This window comes from Pectinophora gossypiella, chromosome 13 (genome assembly GCF_024362695.1).
Source record: "Pectinophora gossypiella chromosome 13, ilPecGoss1.1, whole genome shotgun sequence".
Taxonomy (NCBI): domain Eukaryota; kingdom Metazoa; phylum Arthropoda; class Insecta; order Lepidoptera; family Gelechiidae; genus Pectinophora; species Pectinophora gossypiella.
The window spans coordinates 4,033,958-4,056,842 of NC_065416.1; the positions used below are offsets into that span (position 1 = coordinate 4,033,958).

The window sequence follows — 22,885 nt, forward strand, 5'->3', positions numbered from 1 at the left end:
TTAGTACGTTTCTCCGGCGCCGGCGCAACATAGAACCAGTAGTATACTTACTACGACACTATCATTTATAAATGAGTAGGTTGTTCGTCTCTACCCCACGTCAGTCGAGGTTCGAGTCCGGTCCGGCGCGGTCACTTTGCATATTAAAACGTATTTATTTCAAAATATTGCGCAATTCTTCTAGAATGCTTGGAAAATTTTCCACCGTTTGGCATTTGGATGAAGATATATTTTTTTTTATGTATAAGACTGGCAGTATCTTTAATCGAATCGAGGAGAGGCTTGTGCCTAGAAGTGGGACGAAAGTATAAAAGCTGTTCTTCTATCGTGTGGGTTGTGAGGTGGATTACCAACCTCATCAACCCTGGTGTCAGGGTTGGTGAAAGCTGTTTATAGCCACAAGGAGAAAATTAAATCGAAAAAAAAAAACTGACTCTTACGGGACTGGACTGTTTATCGTCACTTTAGGTATAGTGAAATCTCGTTAGTGCAATCACATTCTCATGTGATTCTGTCCTACAAAACCTGGCAATAGACAAGCTAAGCTACATTCTCGAGTCGAAATTGATGCTGAAGAATTTTCGTTGACTCCTGAGGGTTAAAAAGGGCACATCGAACTTCATCGAAGCAATTCATTTAAAAAAGCAATATTGCTATTTGTAATTTGTATGCATTGCGCACTTACTATAGGTATGCGCAAATGTCAAATTGGAATATTGCTTTTTTAGATGAATTGCTTCGATGTGGCTTTTTTGATCATCTTTAGACATATTATTATCCTTATCACTATAGACATCCCCACAGATTGGTACCGTCTCAAGTTCTCTTTACTCACTTCCTTATCACATCTGGTGCAGTTTTAAGGTCATAAGGCTAACCTATCCATGCGAAGAAGTTTATGAAGAAAGTTGTGACGTTTAACTTGTTGTTCCCAAGTTCTGCGGTCCTGTAGTCCCAGGGAAAGATATGGTGATTGTTATGGAAGCCTTCTCCAAAGTTATTAGTGCGACTGGAATGTTTTGAACAGGATTGAAACTAGCGTGTCTACCTTGAGGTTCTGTTGGATAAAAACAAATCAGAACGTGATTTTGGAACAACGTAGTTACGACGTTTTCGGTAATTAGTATTTCTAGGTATTTTATTAGCGTTAAATACTTATTTGTAGGCTATCAAGTATGTAGGAAAATAGAATCACGCTAGTGCGTGTCTACCGTGGTGAGGTTTTGTTGGGAAAAACACATTTTTTTAATACTTTTGATGGGTTCGCTCTTGGCCCAAGACTTGTCCGAAGGCATTGACGAAGCCTAAGATGGAGCGAGCTCGCCCAGAAGGTGCCTGTTCACTCTGGCCTTCAAAACACCCGCATTCGGAAATACAGAAGACGGCTGAGAATTCCACTGCCTCCCACTACCATCATTCAGAATGTGATTTTGGAACAAAGTGGTTACGACATTTTCGATAATTAGTAGGTATAAGTACCTAGGTATTTTATTGGCGTTATGTTATACTTATTTGTCGGCTATCAAGTATGTAGGTAATAGTTAGATGCACTGATTTCGTATAGTCATGTTAGTGCAGTAGATACAAATAAGTTGTTTTGTTATATACTTACTTATAAACGTGTTTTATTTATGTTTTACTACGCATTCAGTATGGAGTGTAAATATTTACAATACTGACTAAATCCATCATTTAAATTGATTTATATTTTTACATTATTTGAGGTTTACGCGATTAATTTTATTTTATTTTATTAGTTTTGGAACACCAACAGCTTATATACTCTCGTAAAGCCGAGGTTTTCAGACACAATAGTAAAACAATGGAGTTTGGATTTTAAAAGGACTGTCGGTTTACGACTTTAAAGGATGTTAGTGATATTGTAACGAAGTCAGAATTATCTCCCAGACCACAGTCAAATCAGTTACTTTTTACTAAACTTCAGAACACAATTTGTATGAAAAAGCAACCGCTGTGACATCATAGAAAAACGTGACAAAATGTTATTATATAAAGAATAAAACGGTGTTTTGTCACATTTAGATCTGTCTTTATTTAGTAATCAGATTTTCATAATTGATCTTTGACCTAGGAAACTTTGTTTCAACATGACTCTTAATGAAAAAAATGTATGGACAGGACGTGAATCCGGTGGTGCAATGGTTTATTAATAATAAATTTATATCTTTAATAATGTAAAAAATATAATAGGGCATGCATAATTAGTAGAGAATTCTAATGTTTAATTCGTTTATAATATTAATGTTTAATTAATTTATATTTGTACGCCGACTGGCAGATCACAGCGCTCTAACCTATATATATACGTATGTATAACAACCTACTCTACCTGTATTTCACAAATAAATCAATTTGTATTTGTTCAACTCCCGACTCGCGATCTGGAGGTATGGGTTCGATACCCAATGGGGACATTGTCGAAATCAGTTCGTGACACTGTCCTTTGTTCAGCATGCTGTTTAATAAATTAAACTACTTAGAATAGGGTTAAAGTTTATTAAATTAATATAAATAGCATATTCTCGTCGTTTCAATACTCTCAGTATTCATTACGACATTCCACTGTGATTTGGTAGAAAAAAAACTTACCTTAAATAAAACTATATGTACACAGGAAGGTACGCATCTCACTATTACTCAGGCGCATCAAAAACGCCTTCAGATCTACCACATGCAGACATAAATATAAATTAACGCATAATTATCTATATCATACATAACAAACGGTAACCGTGGTCCAGTGGCTCAGCGTAGGGCTTACGATCCGGAGGTCCCGGGTTCGAATCCCGATGGGGACATATCACAAAATTCACTTTGTGATCCCTAGTTTGGTTAGGACATTACAGGCTGATCACCTGATTGTCCGAAAGTAAGATGATTCGTGCTTCGGAAGGCACGTTAAGCCGTTGGTCCTGATTACTATTTACTGATGTAAGGGAGTAGTCGTTACGTAATAGTGCCCTGACACCAGGGTTGATGTGGTTGGTTGTCCACCTCATAACCCACACGATAGAAGAAGAAGAATCATACATAACATAACATAGCACCACTCTTGCATCCTCAAAGGAGAGGAGTATATTTGCTATGAACTGGGTAAAATTCCTGGAAACCACGTGATAACAATTATCCATGATCTGAACATGAATTCAAAGCCGATTTCAGTGATTTAGGAATTTAGATCTTTTTACTATATTATTACTGTATATTATATTACTATATTTTACTACGTTGCAATTAAAACACACTTCATATGCAATGCAAATAAGGAGCCACGCTGCATCACGTGTTGCATATGCAATGTTCAAGACATAAACAACAGCACATTAATTAGACTTAGAAAAATACTTTTCACATATCACAAAAGTCTTATTTTTTTTCTATAGTTCTTGTCCTTCAAGCATTCAATACTACAGAAACTTCTCTCCAAGAATTTTCACTGACTCCCGGTCATCTTTAGACATATCTTTATCACCCCATCCCCACATATTGGTACCGTCTCCAGTTCTCTCCACTCGCTTTCTTATCATATCATCTGGTGCAGTTTTAAGGTCATAAGCCCAACCGATCCATGCGAAAAAGTTTATAAAGAAAGTTGTGACGTTTAACTTGTTGTTCCCAAGTTCTGCGGTCCTGTAGTCCCAGGGAAAGACATGGTGATAGTTATGGAAACCTTCTCCAAGGGTAAGTAGGGCAACTGGAATGTTTTGAGCAGGTCTTAATGTCTTGTCGTATGGTTTGTTGCCCCAGATATGAGCAGCACTATTGACTAAGAATGTGACGTTCAGGTTGACGACGTATCTGAAGATAGTAACGTGCCAGGAGTTGCTGAGGGTTTCCCCCCAGCAGTAGACGGGGATTACAGTAGGTAAGATGAAGCAGGCTGCTCCGATCACTGGTAATGCGTACCTGGTAACGGAATTTAAAGTGAGAATGAAAATTCAAACAAAAAACTCTGGAGAGTCAACGACAACAAGCAACTCGCTCACCTTTTCTGAAACCGCAGAACAGGGTTGCTATAGATATCGCGCATCTCGATCCCTTTCCCCAACCTCTTCACCTCAGGGTGCTTCCGCATCAACAACCACCCAACATGGGAGTAGAAGAACCCTCGATTCGAGTTGTGGGGATCTGCATCCGTGTCGCTGTATTTATGGTGCATTCTATGGTCCCTCACCCAGTCTGTTGCTGTGTTCTGGAAGGCGACTGAGTTGAAGATCATGAGTAGTATCTGGAGTGGCAGCTTGGCCTTGTAAGTCTTGTGGGCCCAGAGTCTGTGTGCTCCGGCTGTAACGCCCAACTCAGAAATGATGAGAAGTACGTAATCTGAGAATGAAAGAAAATAATTTGGTGTTGTTACTGTAGCGTCCTCTAATAGTAAATACTTTATTTCTTTCTTTATAATCGTGCATGTGAGTGAACTAGCTGTTTCAGGATTAAGGTCACGACTATACTTCCAATAACACTCGAAAATAAAGTACTTATGCCTCTGACAACTAACTGCTACAATACCATCCTTCCTTCTGCCCTTATCCCACTCTAAGTGGGATCGGCACAACATGTATTTCTTTTGTGGGAGACACGATTTCCGTGCCACACTTATCAGGGCCTACAGAACACCAGCGTCGTGCCTCGCGCCGCGGCTTATGCTGAGTAACGGACAAATATAAAGGACACCACCACCGTTGATGACCAGTTCCCATACACTCCATTACAATTTGCCTCAATGTTTGTTATGTTTGTTTATTTATTTGTACCCTTTGTGTAAGTAGTTTTATTACGTGTTTTGGTTGCATGTGTTATTCCGTGTTTTGTTTTATATTTGTTACTGTAGTATCCCTGTATAATAACGTGTATTTCTTTCTATTTCTCTTCTCAGTACTCACACCTTTGACACACATATCTTTCTTCACACATTCCATCCACACTTTCTTGGGTCGTTCCTTATTAACTTAACCCTTTCACGGACAGAGGCTATGGGTCATTGATTGTTCATAATAGATAATATGACAACTCGGAATCGGAACGTCATTAGACGTTCTGTCCTTGAAAGTGTTAATTATAAAAACAATTTTATTATTTAGGTAAGTACGGATTTTTTTACTTATTTACGGTCCGCTTGAAGCTTTAATAGATCCGATTTTTACAGAAGCGACTGTCTGACCTTCCAACCCGCGAAGGGAAAACCAGCCCAATACAGGTTAGATCACATACCTCAGAACGTGTTTCTCGGGATTATATTTTCTCACGATGCTTTCCTTCACCGTTGAGCATGCGATTCATACTTTAATTGATTATAATTAAAACACAAAATTGCTACATTTGAAATGGCTAATTATACTTACTTAGAAAGATAGTGGGCCATTTAGCTGATGTGAAGCACAGGTACAATCCATAGAGACCAGCCAGATGTCCGTATCCGAAAGTTAACAAGTTTAAATGCACTAGCTTCTGTTTTGTATCTTCGGAAGACTTCAGATCTTCAGGAGTTTTAAGGAGAGACTCACTAGTTTTTGTATTTGGAGCCATGGTAAAGGTAACAATAGATTTAAGAACTACATGAATTTTTTAAAAGTATTTTGAATACAGGAAACTAGTGAAATGCTTCCTTACAATTACAAACTTAACACGCAGGAAATTCTTCTATGAATGATAAATTACTTTCACGTATCAAGCATTTTATACCTGATGATTAAAACATAAAGTTCAAAGTGTGGTAGCCTACGTCAACTTACCTTTATTGTAGAAATAGAAAGGCTAATAAGTACTAATTTTACATAAGTACTTATTATTATAAGTAATACAGACATAAGTAAACGCACTGAAACGTGTTTATTATCTATTTATATGAACATGAAATCTGATTACACCCTTATACTCACGGTTATTCAAAAATATAATTAAATTTCACATCTGTGCAAAATCCTATTATACCTCTAGTTAATTTACGGATTCAAATATCAATGCATTGAATAAGGAAAGATAACTTACAAGCAAATACAATAAATGAAAGGAGTCAGAATTATGAACAATATTAGAGGTATATTGTGCTATATTGTGTCTTTTTTATTTATGTTTTAAAATTGTTTGGTGTATGTATATGCAATAAAGTATAATTTGATTTGAACAATGCGTGCTGATATATCAATGTCCTCCTGCATAATATATATGTATTATACTTTTTTATATATTATTTTTTAATTATGTGTATAATTGTATTTGTATAATTTAGTTATTACGTTGTCTTACACTGCAAATGTTGTGTGCACCTATAATTGGCTTATGTAACAGTTTAATTCCTGGTGTAAATTTTATTTTATTTAACGTTTTATTATTTAAGCTGTCGGTGTACGTTTTGTATATACTTAAATAAAAATTATGGTAAGAAAATAAGAGACAAAAACAAGTAAACATCTTTCTTCTTATGTCGTGTGACAAGATAATTAGCATCAATAATTCAAGCGGCCTTTGCATCAGGCTTTTCGTCGGGTTTCTCTTCAGCTTCCACAGCATCCAAACGCTCGATCGCTTCGAAAACCCATTTATAGTTCATAGCTCCGAAACCCTGAAATGAAAATCACAATTGTATTATCTTCTTACGAATATGTTCCTTATTAAAATGTAATTGCCTATGGTGAAAGACAAAAGAACGGCCTGTGTAGTCCAGTGGTTGAGCGTTGACCTCACGATCCGGAGGTCCCTGGTTCGAATTCCGGCGGGGACATCTCAAAAAAATTATCTTTGTGATCCCCAGTTTGGTTAGGACATTATAGGCTGATCACCTGATTGTCTGAAAGTGAGATGATCCGTGCTTCTAATGTAAATTGACTTCTGGAAGACGAACTCTTTTAAATTTTTGGACAATTGAGTGTGTGTCGAGTGTGTTTCGTGTCTCGTTTTTTGGTGTTTTGTCCAGTGACCTCAATAACCAGACTAGAGACAATAGGTATCACAAAACGTTTTTTTTTTAAGTTTCATCATCAGTCTTAATTTATTAAGGTACGTTCGTTAGGACTAGAAAAACCGGACCATTACCCTATGATTCCTCCTTTGCAGAATCTCAATGAACAACGTGGGCCTGACTTGAACATGCTTCGTGAACGCCTGCAGCATGTACCCTCGTTCATCGAAGTCTATCAATATGTTGTTTTCCTGTAGCGCATCTATATCTTCGGCGACCTTCAGAGAACTGGCTTGAAGCTTCTCTTTGATGAGGTCGTAGTAGGTCGGGGGCCAGCTCAATACGTCCGCGCCTCGGGCCTTTAGGCTTTTCATCTGAAGTAAAGTGATGATGATGATGAAGAGCATAGTACTTAAGTAAATTAATAAGTAAACAGAAAACATGGTTTTGGAGTCAGTTTAGCTCCCTTTATGTGACCCGCAAGTTAACATTAACGTTTTATTGTAGGTAATTCAATAGTTAAAATATAAAATTTTCAGACAGGCAGTTCTTTCTGTAAAAAAACAGATTTCTATAAAGGTCAGTTAAGCGGGCCCAGTGAAAAACGGATGATGACATAGTTCAACCAAGTCAATGATAATTTTATGAAGAATAAATTCAAAAGCAATCCAAGGTCTCAATACCACACAATACAGGTGGTATATTATATCTGTGTATAGATACAAACATGGTTTACTTACAGTAGTAACAATATCGTCAGTGTACAGTGCTACATGCTCAACACCAGATGTACCCAATGCCTTCACAAACTCTGTAGCTTTGCTGGTAGGCCGCAAACCCTTTGCCGCTTCATTCATTGATAACTAAAAAAAACTCCTATCTTTAATCATCTTTTAATGAGGGTTTCAAATTCAAATATATCTTCATTCAGTAGGTAACATAGTTACACTTTGAATCGTCAATTTTTACATAACGAACGTCTCATCCGTCTAAAACTACTGCAGCTTCTCACAACCTGTATAGCCGGGGAATAGAAGCTACAAGAAAAACCTCGGCACAGGGCCCTTTCCTTAAACAAAAAATAAACATAAAATATTGTTATACGATTGAGTAATTTAGCTGCCTAATATCAGTTCTCAGACAGTTAATCCCATGTAGTGTTGCCGCTCGATAGTGCCCTATCGATAGTTTTCGATCGAACTATCGATAGTTTACCAAAAAACGATAGTATCGATAATTAATCGATAGTATCGATACTATCGATAGTATCGATAGCTCTTTTTTGGCGATACTATTGATAAGCAACGATAGTATCGATAGTATCGATAGTTAAAAGATGAAAAACTATCGATAGTATCGATAGTTGAAAAACAAAAAACTATCAATACTATCGATACTATCGATAGTATCGCTCTTCGATATTACGCAAGCTATCGATACTATCGATAGTATCGATAGTTTTGTATGATCGATAGTGACCTTAATTTCGATAGTATTGTAAAAAAAATCCTATCCACTCCACTTAACAGTGTTTTTTTTAAGTTTAGAGAATTGCCTACTTCAAAACCAAATATCCACTGCAAAAACACCCACGAAATATAAAATATATTAAATACGAGCTTTAAATGGTGTGAATTGTTCCACACAATGCTACATTCAATACTATCGAAATTAAGGTCACTATCGATCGTACAAAACTATCGATAGTATCGATAGCTTGCGCAATATCGAAGAGCGATACTATCGATAGTATCGATAGTATTGATAGTTTTTTGTTTTTCAACTATCGATACTATCGTTGCTTATCAATAGTATTGCCAAAAAAGAGCTATCGATACTATCGATAGTATCGATACTATCGATAGGCCTATCGATTGGGTACATGATTTTGGCTGTTTACTATCGATAGTAAAACTATCGATTTTTCGGCAACACTAATCCCATGCATTCATATCTCCTAAATAATCACTAACTTTATAATAATCTTTTTTTCGGCAATACTAATTCGAGGTAAGCCCGTGTTGGCCTAGCTTGACGTTGTTTATAGGGTAATTATGTGGGCCGATCCCGGCGGCACTGCAATGCCGGGCCGACCCGCGACGGGAGTGGAGCGAGCCCCGAACATCCCGTCTGGTCACAAAAATCAGTTTAATATACTGGTCCCTCAGTGAGGGAACTTTCAGATATTAAGCTGAAAAGAACAGATACTACACTTTGATCTTAGCCAAAAGGCCGAGAAGCGATAACTAAAAATTTTGGTTAAGGAAGGTCATATAATCGTGTGATAATCTTAACACCGCGAAGTAGAAAATGTAGCAAACGGAACAGCGACATCCAGCGACATTCGGGGCGAACCACGCGAATACATTGTATTATTATCACGCAGCTGCGTCAGCAACAGATGTTAGGTCGATTTAAATACAAAACAGCGTAAGCGCTGCAAAAAAATATACGTTATTGCTCTTTACGGTTATCTAAACATGGAACAATTTGATACATAGTTACCTAGCAGTTTTATTTTGTCTACTTATAAACTTATTCCAACTATAGCAGCTGACAAGAAGAATAACTAGAGAACAATGTAATGACAATACTTACAAGAACAGTTTCGTTTTGGTTGATGACAGACGCAGAATTGATGCAGGCATAGGGTACTAAATCATGGTCGTAATCGATACACCAGAATCTAAAATAGATAAACCGACTAAAGACAAAGGGCATATTGAATAATGTTATTATCAATACTAGTATTATGTAACAGAGAATTGTGTAGACAATAAATGACATTTTGCACATTTCTTTATCATTCTTCTTAATTCTCACAACCCTCAGTACTTTTATAAGTACCATGCGTTTGATTAGCACAGAAGGCGTAAGCATTGAGTAGGTTAACCAACTAACTGAAACTAAAATATATTTGAGAAAATAATTCTAAAAACTATTAATAAAAAAAAAACTATTGTCTTAGGAATTCATGAAAAGAGCTTTATTACCTTACCTTTAGGCAGATAAGACCAGAACAAAAAAAGAACTTTTTTTCAGTAATGAATTGTAACATTAATAAGGAATATAATACTAGGATGCTTACCTGTGCATGTTAAGGTTCTTCTCATACCAGGAGACAGATTGTTCAAGAGTTCCGTCAGCCATATTGCCTTCCACGTGGTCTATGAACGATAAATGAGTTGCAGGCCTGCAGGATATACAACAAAAAATTAGTTTAGTCTTCTTCTTTCGTGTGGGTAAAGTCGATAAATTGACGTCCTGAGATCCACCAAAGGCTCCTGACATGGCTCATGTAACGACTACGGTTGTTGATGATAATTAAATTAATGAAAATAGACAAGAGGCTAAAAAGGCCACGTTGAAATAAATCATTTAAAAAAAGCAAAATTGCTATTGACAAGTGCGCAACTCCGATGTGGCCTTTTTAACTTTCCAGGTACTATTTTGACTCTGACATAGCCTAGTGCAGGCTGAATTACCTAGTAAGTACCCTGAATTTTGTTGGCCATGACCATTTGTAAACAGGACGTTTTCAAGAAGATTGATGAAATTGCAATATAATTCTACTTTCGACTTACAAAATTTCATTGAGCGGATCATCATCTGCAGCTTGATAACCAGGTAGCAGAATTCCTGAATATTTGCTGCGATCCAGTAAAGTGTGTGTGTTATCTCCATACTGTAAAAAACATTAGAATGGAATATAATATTTATTTGCTTGAAACACGGTAATCAATGAGTATACCTCTACAGTCTCCAGTATTCTCTGCCTACAAACCAAGGCGTGCAAATGATACATTTGTAGTAATATTATGTTATTTTATTATATAGTTCTTTTTTTAATTAAGACTTATCTATTAAGATTTGAATAAAGACCTATTTTGACTTAAAATATGAGAAAATTAGAGTGATGATTATTTCATCCTATCAATATTCCAATCAATGAGATGTTTCGAAATCGTTTTGTGATCCGTGATCCCTAGTTTGGTTAGGATATTACAGACTGATCACCTGATTGTCCGAAAGTAAGAGGATCCGTGCTTCGGAACTTTCGGAAGGCACGTTAAGCCGTTACTACTTACGGATGTAACTAAGTATGTAATCTTTACATGAGCCAAGTCAAGGGCCTTTGGCGGTTGAGTAATAACCCTGACACCAGGGTTGATGAGGTTGGTATTCTACGTCACAACAGAAGAATAAGATGTTTCAAATTACAGTTCACTCACAATACTATTATGACTTACGGTAAACTTATTAAACAGGCCAACATCCCAAAATTCGTATGTCTTAGCCATTAGCCGATGTCTCTAATTTGTAGTGTACAGTCATGAGCAATATAATGTACCCACTTTAGGACTCTGTCGCACTAATATATTTGACATTTAGTGAGACTTACAGTTCAATTTGTCAAAAAAATTAATGTGACATGGTACCAAAGTGTATACATATTAATGCTCGTGACCGTACTATTATCAGTCCTTATTACCTAAAAAACAAACTATTACTTACGGTCTTCAGCACAGCGTATCTAACAAGACCACCGACATCCTTCTCTTCAGTGACACCTTTCACCACCTCAGCACCACTTTCCTTGGCCCGTTTCACAAGTTCATCCAAATCCTGAACTTCAAACGCAACGTCCTTTACAAAGTCTCCATGAGCTGACAAATCCTTTACTATATCCCCTTTCGGAGACGTTGGAGATTCGAAGATGATTGTAATCTAAAAAATATTAAATTACAGAAATAGTTTTACTTATAGACACTTCATACGAAACACCTCGTTTTACACAGACACTACACATTGACGTTATCGTACACGCGCTTCTGTGTTTGTAATGCCTGACGCCATACGATTGAAGACTAAAGTAATACCGAGGGGGGTGTGCTAAACTTAGGTCAGCCGTTGGCGGGCAGCGGGGAGTTGCCGTTCTAAACGTAGTATAGTTCCTTATTCTATGGTATAGAATACCTTTTTGACATGAGAGTATGACAGTCATTATTTTATTTCAGTTTTTTAACTTCTCGCTATTTTGGTAGGTAAGTACCTACCGCTTTCAAAGTTTCGGAACTTTGTAAATAATATCTTTATTTTACAGAAAACAGCCGTACAAATATGACAATATTAGTTGACATTCAGAAGTACATAGATATACAAACTGTCACATAATTATTATGAACCAGCAATATGGATTAAAAATAAAAAGGCCACGTCAAAGAAATTCATTTAACAAAAGCAAAATTACTATTTGACATTTGTGTGCATTGCGCACTTACTCCTATATATATATATATATATATATATGCGAAAATGAAAAATTGCAATATTGCTTTTTTAGATGAATTGCTTCGATGTGGCCTTTTTAACCCCCTGGTAATCCTAAAAGTTTTAAAGCTGTGAGCTAAGAACACCAGTTTAATTACGAGTAGCTCATTTATTTATGAGATTTCTTTGAGATTTTAAAGTTATGTTTCTATTATATGTAAAGAAGAGACTTAATAATTACCTTATTCAGCTTTACAGCATGGGAAACTATCGGTCTTGCTTCAGTTGGCTCGCGAAACGCGTACGGTTTGAAGCCAAATCTCGTCACAAAATAACTTGAAGCCTGAAAATGAAATATTGTGGCTTGAAGTATTCCCACGTTCTATTAGGTAAGGATACTTACACAACAAGACAGAAAGAGACCTTTGAAATGAGGTGTTAGAAGAGGATGGAAAGAATAAGTTGAACAGAAAGGGTTACTAATGAGGAAGTACTAGTAAGAGTAAGGGAAAAGAGGCAAATATTGAGAGTTATTGAGGCAAGATGATTGGACGCTTAATAAGACACGACGAATTTAAAACATCGTAGAATGGAAGCTACAAGGAAAGAGAGGAAGGGGAAGACCAAGAAGATCTTACATGGAACAGATTAAAGAGAAGATGAACGTCGTGTTTTATAAGGAACTAAAAGAATTGACATTTGATAGATAAGAATGGAGAAACCGACAAGAGCGTGGCTCTTAAATTAGTGAGCATTAGGTAAGCAAAGTTTATGATAATTTTGGTCTTACAGCCTCTAAGAAGGGTACTCGAGCTCTGGAGTACTCATATACGCTCATCAACTCAAAATGTAAGTGACTGTACCTACTCATTCAAACTCTAAGAGTTTATTACAACATCTGTTTTAATAATATGTACAATTTACATAATGATTCAATACTTACAGTTTTAGCATTTCCAACCCAAAATACGAGGTGATCAAAATTCAAAACTTTACCATCACCACGCGGTTTGCTGCCATTCTTTCCTTTCGTCATTTTGCTCTGAAAGTTTTCACAGGAGTTTCTATACAAAATACTTTTATTTGCTACAGTACACGTCTTATACGAATTCAATACAGATGACAATTGTTTGTATGCACAATAACTTCAATTTATAGTTGAATTATGTTACCAGTAGCATATAATTTCAAATCGTAGAAATGTACGTGAGAAGCATACTAAATCAGACTTACAATAACCAATAATTGAAACGTGTAAGTGTACCTATTCTAATTATACTCTCAATAACAAGTTATAAGTAAGTAGTATTATAATAACCTAGGACTTATGTAGAATTACTAAACTTGTACTGTTAATAGTTTTCCAGTATCTAGGAGTCGGAATAGGTATTAAAATTAAAATGATCTTGGTACAAAGCTAAAGGTTGATAGTAAAAGAATCAATCTATACGATCGAAGTGGTACTTACAATCTAGGTACGAAATTTGGCTAAATATTACGGTGTTTATAAATTATCAAACTTTTATATCGTTACTTTCAGTGATGTGCAGTTCACAAAGTGGAAATGTTCACTTTGAAAATACTATTAATAGTATTTTTTAGTAGGTATTTTTTATAGTTTATTTATTTTTGTTTTTTTTTTTATAGTAGGTACTAGTTGCTTTTCTTTTTCAAATTGTTCTTTCTCATCGGTCTAAAGGTTAAGTAACAAAGCTCTTGTCATATAAGTTTTGCTCCTTTTTCCTTCCAGGAACATGGGAATGTTCCTACATCACTTAAGTATAGTGAAAACCACGTAAGCGCCATTTTGAAAAATCAACTTCGCTTTTTTTCCTAACAAAATCTCGCACTAGAAAGTTAGTTTAAATCCAGGTCAAAATTTGTGATCTCAAATTTTACCGGGTTGAAATTATATAATATTAGGCAGCCAAATCACAAAATTGTATAACAATATTTTGTGTTTTTTTAAAGAACGTCTAGGGCCCTGTGCCGAGGTTTTTCTTGCAGCTTCTTTTCCCCGGCTATACAGGTTGTGAGAAGCTGCAGTAGTTTTAGGCGGATGAGACGTTCGTTATAAATGTAAAAAAAATATGATTCAAAGTGTAACTATGTTACCTACTGAAAAATATATTTTTTGAATTTGAATTAAGTACTTGAAAGAAATTTAAGTTTTGTTGAAGTAAATCATATCAGAATGCGCTTACGTGGTTTTTACTACAGGGCGACATTAATAAATATTGGGAGAAAAGGACCGATCTTACCGTATGAAAAAAAATCCTTAAGACTTTAACACTGTGTAAAAATTAAACATTAACTGCATTAGATACATTACTACATCTTATTTATAAGATCTTCACCTAATCTAAGTGTTTGATCTAAACGAGATTACCCGCTAATTATTTCGACATATAAATAATAATTTTAAATATGACAAGAGATATCCTGTCGAACTGAATTAAAGAAAAATAACGAGTCAAGTGTATATCGGATACAATAAACATAGGGTTCCTTATACTACTCACTTACTCACTTACTTTGTGTCATAAACGCTTAGTCTTCTTCTTCTATCGTGTGGGTTGTGAGGTGGATTACCAACCTCATCAACCCTGGTGTCAGGGTTACTATTGAGCCGCCAAAGGCCCCTGAATTGACTCATGCAACGACTACGTACTTACGTAAGTATAGTAACCGGGACCAATGGATTAACGTGATGGATAATGTGACGGATCGTCACGGAATACTTAGTTAACACTTTCAAGGACAGAACATGTAATGACTTTCCGATTCTAAGGTGTCATACTATCTATAATGAACCATCAATGACCCATGGTCTCCGCCCGTGAAAGGGTTAAAATAGAAATTACGTCAAATAAGACACGCCTCAAACCGCTGGGACTAGAAAATTGAGTTGTGGAATTTCGAATTTTTTGGAAATGATTAGAGAAATTCCAGATAGAAGGCGATACTTTTACAAGGAAAATGATGAGAGTTAGTGTAGAAGGTGTAGGGCACCCATGAAATTGTGGATGGATTGTATGAAGTGGGATATGTGTGTGAAAAGTGAGGACTGACATGATGACTGACAAACTGACATAGATGATGAGTGAAGACGAAATTTTGTGATCACCCACCCCACTTAGAAGGAAAGAGAGGAAGGGGAAGACCAAGAAACATGTTACATGGAACAGATTAAAGAAAAGGTTAACGTCGTGTCTTATAGGGAAATCAAGGAATTGGCCTTTGATAGACTGGAATGGAAAATGCTACACCGACAAGAGCGTGGCTCTTAAATTGATGATGATTGAGAGTGATATAAGGGCAAGTAAGGGAGTAGGGTAGGGAGAAGGGGAACTAGTATATCAAAAGGGCAGGAGGATAAAATAAGATATACTTAATAAACTTTGATTTTGTCATCAAATACTTAGTTTGTTTGCTTGTTAGTTAGTTTTGTGTTTATTGTTTTTTGTATGATTTTTTTACATATACTATATTGAAGATGAGTTGGAGTTGTATCATTTTAATTACGGATTCCTAAAAACGAAGTAATTTTAAACCACTTATTATGAAAATATGACTAAACTTGAAGTAGTAAATAAAGATGATATCTAGCTAAATCGCGGATGTGTATTAAGTTATATGCATGTTATGATAGATATTAGTTAGATAAAATCAAATATTTGAAACATTACGGTAAACGTAATGTCATTTATTTATTTAATCCTCCCAACACACTCACACACTCATACTCACACATCACTCACATCCTCACACACACTCTCACACGCACAAATACAACTTCACACACACACACACGCACGCACGCACACACACTTTCTTATGTCCATTCTTTTTATTTTTAATTTTCTTTATTGTTCACTTACTTATAAATTTATAAATGTCTACTACTACTAAGAAATTACAATTTGAAAAACGTCTGAAAAACTACCGTGCTTCGTGCACGTTAAGCCGTTGGTTCCGGTTACTAATTACTGATTAATGCAAGTTAATAGTCGTTACATGAGCCATGTCAGGGGCCTTTGGCGGTTCAATAGTGACCCTGACACCAGGGTTGATGGGGTTGGTAATCCACCTCCCAACCCACACGATAGAGAAGAAGAAATCGGTTTTCTTTAAATATTCCCTATTAAATATAGTCTTTCACATTGCATGCTGTCCGTTTGTGTAATTCTCTGCCTGAAAGCATTAGGAGAGCTTCGTCATGGAGTCCTTTAAAGGGCAAGTCAAGGCGCATTTCTCTTTGTGATAAAATTCTACTTGATATTAACTCAGAATAATGAGCTGAATCATACCTCTCAGTATTCGTTACGATGTTACTTACAAAAAAAAAAACAAAAACGGCCACTGTCCTTGCTATTAAATAGTTTTTACAACAGGAACATTCACACTTTGGGAACATCGGCCTTGGACTATAGGCACATAGTTAATATGATTAACTGCGCAATATACTGTTTTATTTATTTGTATTACATAACGATTTCAAGGCAGTTATTACGATTACCTAGACATAATATAACCGTTGAAGTGGTACTGGCTCGCCATGAACTAAAATACAGGGTGTTAGTGACATCGTAACGATTACTGAGGGAGATGATTCAGACCATGATTCCGAGTTAATATCAAGTGAAATTTTCCGTCGCAAAACTCGGAATAATGAACTGAATCATTCCCCTCAGTATTCGTTACGATGTCAGTTACACCCTGTACAAGGACGTACAGGTAACCATACAAGTACGTACGGGTATTAGTGACACCATGACGAACACTGAGGGGATGTTTCAGTCCATGATTCTGAGTTGATATCAAGTTGAATTTTATGTCGTAAAAAAACATATTTTTGTTTTTTTAGTTCCATACTTTTGCGACGGAAAATTCCACTTGATATCAACTCAGAATCGTGGTCTGAATCACCCCAGTCACTTGTGAGTGACAGGGTGTGCCCTGTATTAGGTATAGGCTTGTTGCTGGTAAGGTTTGTTCTTTGACGAAGCTTGTGTGTATTTAATTGACTGTTTATTCATTTATTAAAAACACAAATTTTACAATGAGGACTGACTCATCACGGTATTGCTATATCAATAAAAAAAACTGTGCTAGTTTTAGATATACTATACTTACATCAGTTTGTTTCGACCGGTAATCAAAAATCCAAATGCAAATAGTGAGTAAATTATTTTACTCACTCCTTCTTTTTCTTATGAAAAAGGTGGATTTCAAATGTAAAATAATAGACTAACACATTAACGTGCATACATACATACATATAAATACAATATGTAATTATATATTAATTTATTACACATAGATGGGGAGATATTCTATTAATAATTACATTTAACTCACATTCCCGAGAAATGAATTTTCGGAGGTAGTGACTTAACCTGTAATGGGCTGGTTTTCCCTTCGCGTGTTGGAAGATCAGACAGGCAGTCGTTTCTGTAAGAACCGGACCTGTCAAATCTTCAGGTTAGGTAAGCGGTCCCTGTGAAAAACGGGATAATGGGAGGGAGATAATGATGACATTTATGACGAACTCTGTGGTGGATAGTATTTTTGTATTTTAAACTTAAAACATTTATGAAATATTGGAATTAGTTTATAAGGAATGTTTCAGTAAAAACAGCAAATTCCAGTAATAAAATAATTTCTTTTTATTCGTAATTTTTACAAATTCATTATTTATTATATTTACATAAGATCGCAGGTTTATTACAATATGGAGTATTTCATTCATTTGCACCTTATATAATAAAATTCTAAATTCGCAAATGTAAGGCACCTAATGAAAGCTTATTACTAGGTCAATCTCTGGCAAATGGTCGAAGGATTATCAAAATCGGTTTAGTATTGTCATAGCGTAACTATTTCACAAATTATTTTATTATATACTTTACAATATGAAGAATACATTGAACCAATTTATTGATAAATCTAATTCCTATGTACATAATTAATAAAAATACTATTGTACAAACTTACGGACATATATCATTATATTCGACCACAAGCAAAATCCATTGGAAGCTATGAGAAAAATAAAAAAGATAAGAAAATTATCTTAAAAAATCAGATAAAAAGACTAGGAGCTGCCTCAATGGATTCGACTATGAAATTGGCCGTATGGCTTCCACATCATTACAACAACGGGTAACAACTTAAAATACTAATATTTACATTTAAAATAGATAATTATGAATCTTTATACACGTAGGTACCAGTCGGCAGTCCTTTCATTGCAATATAATTAATAAATGAGAAGAAAAGTGAACGAGACTCCGTATGCAGTGTGTTAGTAACATCGTAACGAAAACTTTGAGGGATGATTCCGACCATAATTCTAAGTTGATATAAAGTGGAATTTCTCTCCTTCCGAGAAACTGTGAAAGGCATACTTACAATACAAGGAATAAAAATAAAATTGTTGTTTAAAATTATAGATTAAGTAAATTAAATTCATCTTTTTTTGGGTTATGTATACGTTTTTACAATAAAATACCAGATAATATTTTAAATTTGTCAGAAAATAAATTTAAAGCTCATGTGAAGCTTCCTTTATGTAAAAAAGCCTATTATAAGATTAATGATTACCTAAATGATAAAAATGTCTGGTATTGAATGTGTTCCTCTAGTTATTAAATGACTTGTGATGTATACCCTCATTGGTTTTTAAAAGATGTGTTGCTGTTGTAGTTTCTTGTCATTTCTTCTCCTCAGCCATAACACCTTGCGAAATGACGTAAATTCAAAAATGTTTATTGGCCTTCAACAAGTTTATCCACGATAATTAAGTTGAATAAATGATTCTGATTTCCATCGCAATTATACTTTAGCGATAATTGTAAATAATTTAAAAAATATAACACAAAAGCACAGTGGCTGCAAGTTGTCTTTGATTACTTGTGGCTCTGCCCACCCCATTTGGGATTACGGGCGTGAATTTATGTATGTATGTATAACACAAAAGATCATGAAATTTGTGACGGAAAATTCCACTTGGTTATTAACTTAGAATCATGGGCTGAATCATCCCCCTCAGTATTCGTTACATTCGTTCATCATTAATTTAATTGTCATTTTTGTCTATCAAATTATACTAGTATCAGAAAAAATCCTTCTCAAAAATATAACTCAGGTCTGGGGTCTGTTTAATAAAACTTACAATTGTAAATTACAATGACAATTTGATGTACATTGCGGAGTTAGTGATCACAAATATTTTGCAGTTTCATATTAGCTACGTAATGAACACCAAATTGTCGTTGTAATTTACAATTGTAAGTTTTATGAAACAGGCCCTTGGTATCTACACCAACTTGCAATGGAGAAGTTTAGTGCTGTATCCGATCGAAATTATACTTTTAAACTTCTTCGCGAATTCAAAAACTCTCTTCCATAGTGATTACATTGCAATGAATTCTTTTTAAAGAGAGTATATTTCCTCCCGTTACACCTAAAGCAGTCTGAATGAAGGCACTGGTAATTTTATATACACTTATTAAATGAGTCCTATATATTTTGCAACGCATTTACATACATTGATCGGGGGCTTAAAAAGGCCACATCATCTAAAAACGCAATATTGCTTTTCGAAATTGCGCGCTTTTATATGCCCAAATGCCAAATAGCAATATTGCTTTTAGGATGAATTGCTTTTATGTGGCCTTTTTAGCCCCCTGAACTACGAGGGGGCAAAATTTTACAGGTTTTTTTCTATAATCTATTTTTTTTCAGTCGAAAGCTGAAATTGTAATATATTATAATAAAATATTGCATTAATATGTTTATTTTTCCTTTATAGAATCTAACTACAACTGTAAGATTTGCCTCCTTTTAGTTTACCTTTTTAATTACCCGACTGCGCGTGGCTAAGCAGTGTAATGTGTTTTTTTTTTTAGAAAAGATCACTAATCGTCGAAATTGGTATTACTTAGTCGTGGAAATTACACAAAAAACAAGATAAATCGTTAACATCACTAGCTATCTCAATCACTAGAAAAAATAATAGACAATATTCACACAGAAAAATGTACGGACGGTCGTCGATAATAAGATTGAAATTCCTACAGAAAACAATGATACAATAAAGATCATTTTAAGAGATATCGTCACAATGAAACTAATTGTACGTTCAAATTATTTTTTTTACATTTTAAGACGGGAAGACTCTAAAAACATAAATTACATGCTTTTTCAGACGATTTCTTACTTTTTGTCTTACATTATTACATTACATTATTCACCACAAACAAAATTGGTTAATTCTTAATAGACCCATAGATAACAAAACATAGCGCGTGTTTTGTTGAGGGTGAGCAGAGTCACCAGGTGACAACTTATACACATATACTTGAAACTCGTACTAATAAAGTCCTAACCACAACCCGAATTCACCATAAAAAAAATTACCCCAACGCGTAAGTGAGAGCGGGAAAAATGGTTCGTGCACGCTCTCTTACTCTTTAGTGGCTTATGGCCATTTAGACTAATGTAAAACCCAGCGGAGGGCGGAGAGTCTCCGTTCTATACGTAGTTTTGTTTTTTTTTTACCTAACACATAAACTTGAACATGAATACATGAATATATGAATACATGAACTTGAGACTCGAAAGATCTCACGCTTATGTGCTGCTATCTAGTGTTAGCAAAGTTATAATCCTTATCTTTACACTAAAGGTACGCAGTATATTTTATTATCTATGGATTTTTATCCTATTATGGTTTTAAACAAGTAACCATGAATCCCATATAGTGAACTCTATATCGGGTAACTAAATCATATTTTCGTACAAAATTCTAAAGAGAGGATAGTTGCTTACAATCTAAAGACTTTTTAGACAACCAATCGTTTACAAAATGAGTAGCTTACCTATATGATTTTGTATATTTCCCTGGATGTAAGCTAAAATTTACATTATCAATTCCTGTCCTGTCCAAGCAGACAGTGAATAGCATTGAAATTGTATATAAAGTCGCGTCGAAAAAATATATCACTAATTTCATTTGAAAAATACTTTTGATTGAATTATGTAACCTAACCTAACCTTAAATATGTCGAAATTATTTTTCTTTTTATCATTTTTAAAATAATTGGTTGCCTACAAGTCAACATAGAGGAAAGGGTACATTTACAAAGATTACAGTAGAGGAACACGAAGCTCTTATAAAAATAATAAAAACTAAAATATACACTGTGGTAGTTTTGGTATGCGCGCGGGCTGCGCCGTGGAATGACGATCCTCGCTCTCCCTGAGATCAATTTAACTATAAGATTCCCAATATGGGCCACTGTTCTGTAAGAAATATTATAAAAATGCCTACTCCATTACATAATAACCACAGACAATAAGTTTTCGAAAAAAAAATACGTCTGTCAAAAAGAACTGTCAATAGTTGCGAGTAACGTCCGCGTGGGGTATTTAATGTGTAGAGTACGCGCCACGAAGTCCCGCGGATTTTAATCGAACTAATTTACAAGTCATACAAAGTCACAATATTCTATGCAGATTTGGCAAATACTGCGACGCCAGCGCCCTCGTCGCGGGACTTGTTTAGTGGTGCGGACTCTAGATATAGCGCTACCATCTTTTTATGAGCAGGCAAAAAGATAAAACTACCTATGTAGGTAATGCTCTATTACATATTATGTGTTAGAGTGAATAATTTACTTGATAAAACCAAAAACAATAGAGTGGCCCGCAATCGTTTAAAAAATTGAATCTTAAAACACGCATTTTTATTTTTTCCTGTATACAATTTTGTTTTATATAAGGCATCCAATAACGTCGCAATTCCATCATAATTTAAATTAATAGTCAGTCATTTTTGAAAACACTTTGCTATACAAAATAGATACACAACCATTACGTTTCTCATGAAAAACTTATTTCATATCGTGGATTTTATAAAAATCGATTTAAAAAATATATCCCGAATCATTGTGAAAGCCTCGATTCTTTTCTACAAACCACTCAGTCAACCAACTCTGCTTTTGTCACTACTATCATCTTGCCTTTGGCATCTTGCCCATAAGGACATTCGAGTTCATTTCAGCAGGCTTTCATTACCATAATATCCGTTCGACTCACTAGATGGCGTGATTAATAAATGTCAAATATTTAAAATCATCAATTTTGACATCGCTCAAATTGATTTTCAGCGAAAAAGAACTCAAATCCCATAACAAACAAGACGCAATCACCACCAAAGAAAATAATTGTCCGTTCAAATCCTTAGTCCTACATCAGTCCACGGTACAGCCCACCAAAGAGATTTGACTTTCCGAGTGTGTCTACCGCTGGATATCACAGAGCTGTGTGCAGGGGGGTACGTCAACTAGTTGGGCTCGTTCTACCGCCACGAGACAGCCCCCGGGGGCTACTAGGAGGGGGGCTGACGTGCTCCCCACCCACACTTTCTTCACATCTTCGTTTGTATGCTGTGCTAACGGCGACATGTAACCGCCCCTGGAAAGACAAAGAGTAGTTAGTAATTAACAACGTAGAAGATATACAGATTTTGTAATGTGTAAAAACACATTACGTAGCTTTAAGAATAATGCCAGTATCAAGACTGGTTGTTTTCATAAATAAGGTTTCCGATTTTCTTTTGAGGTTAAAAGCCCTAAAAAAATATTTTTGACAGCTGAATGTCATTAAAACGATGGCTCGTGTCTTTTG

At 35.3% G+C, this 22,885-nt stretch overlaps 3 protein-coding genes and 1 non-coding gene across 5 annotated transcripts in view; all 4 read right to left on the minus strand.

Moving 5' to 3' along the window:
* Positions 1–2,503: 2,503 nt before the first annotated feature.
* LOC126371753 (acyl-CoA Delta(11) desaturase-like) lies at positions 2,504–5,660 on the minus strand. The gene is made up of 3 exons (XM_050017110.1): positions 5,364–5,660; positions 4,008–4,344; positions 2,504–3,927 (listed from the first exon to the last, which is right to left on the minus strand). The coding sequence occupies exons 1-3, from the start codon at positions 5,545–5,547 to the stop codon at positions 3,429–3,431; spliced, it is 1,020 nt and encodes a 339-aa protein (XP_049873067.1). The 5' UTR covers positions 5,548–5,660; the 3' UTR covers positions 2,504–3,428.
* A 192-nt stretch (positions 5,661–5,852) lies between these two features.
* LOC126371744 (4-hydroxyphenylpyruvate dioxygenase-like) lies at positions 5,853–17,375 on the minus strand. Of its 2 annotated transcripts, none has more exons than XM_050017094.1 (10): positions 17,327–17,375; positions 13,134–13,232; positions 12,432–12,533; positions 11,435–11,647; positions 10,504–10,604; positions 10,008–10,112; positions 9,518–9,605; positions 7,660–7,782; positions 7,054–7,293; positions 5,853–6,583 (listed from the first exon to the last, which is right to left on the minus strand). In XM_050017094.1, the coding sequence occupies exons 2-10, from the start codon at positions 13,224–13,226 to the stop codon at positions 6,476–6,478; spliced, it is 1,173 nt and encodes a 390-aa protein (XP_049873051.1). In that variant the 5' UTR covers positions 13,227–13,232; positions 17,327–17,375; the 3' UTR covers positions 5,853–6,475. The 2 variants fall into 2 exon arrangements, with proteins under 2 accessions (XP_049873051.1, XP_049873050.1); XM_050017093.1 differs by lacking the exon at positions 17,327–17,375 and adding an exon at positions 13,363–13,404.
* Positions 8,971–9,163, minus strand: LOC126372266 (U2 spliceosomal RNA). The gene has a single exon (XR_007567139.1). It is a non-coding gene; the product is annotated as a U2 spliceosomal RNA (small nuclear RNA).
* Positions 17,376–17,835: 460 nt separating the features above from the next.
* The window catches only part of LOC126371762 (BMP and activin membrane-bound inhibitor homolog), a 71,447-nt gene continuing 66,397 nt past the window's right edge, over positions 17,836–22,885 (minus strand). Inside the window, exon 5 of the mRNA XM_050017119.1 lies at positions 17,836–22,672. Coding sequence (XP_049873076.1) covers positions 22,498–22,672 — 175 coding nt within the window. The 3' untranslated portion in view covers positions 17,836–22,497. The remainder of the gene's footprint in view (positions 22,673–22,885) is intronic.

Excerpts from the sequence above, each read along its gene's own strand:
- LOC126371753 (XM_050017110.1), bottom strand. The coding sequence starts at position 5,547 with ATGGCTCCAAATACAAAAACTAGTGAGTCTCTCCTTAAAACTCCTGAA. Across the intron at positions 4,345-5,363 it reads ATGGCCCACTATCTTTCTAA|ATTACGTACTTCTCATCATT; the intron begins GTAAGTATAATT and ends TTTCATTCTCAG. Across the intron at positions 3,928-4,007 it reads GTTCTGCGGTTTCAGAAAAG|GTACGCATTACCAGTGATCG; the intron begins GTGAGCGAGTTG and ends TTCCGTTACCAG.
- LOC126371744 (XM_050017093.1), bottom strand. Across the intron at positions 7,783-9,517 it reads ACCAAAACGAAACTGTTCTT|TTATCAATGAATGAAGCGGC; the intron begins GTAAGTATTGTC and ends AGTTTTTTTTAG. Across the intron at positions 7,294-7,659 it reads CTGACGATATTGTTACTACT|ATGAAAAGCCTAAAGGCCCG; the intron begins GTAAGTAAACCA and ends ACTTTACTTCAG.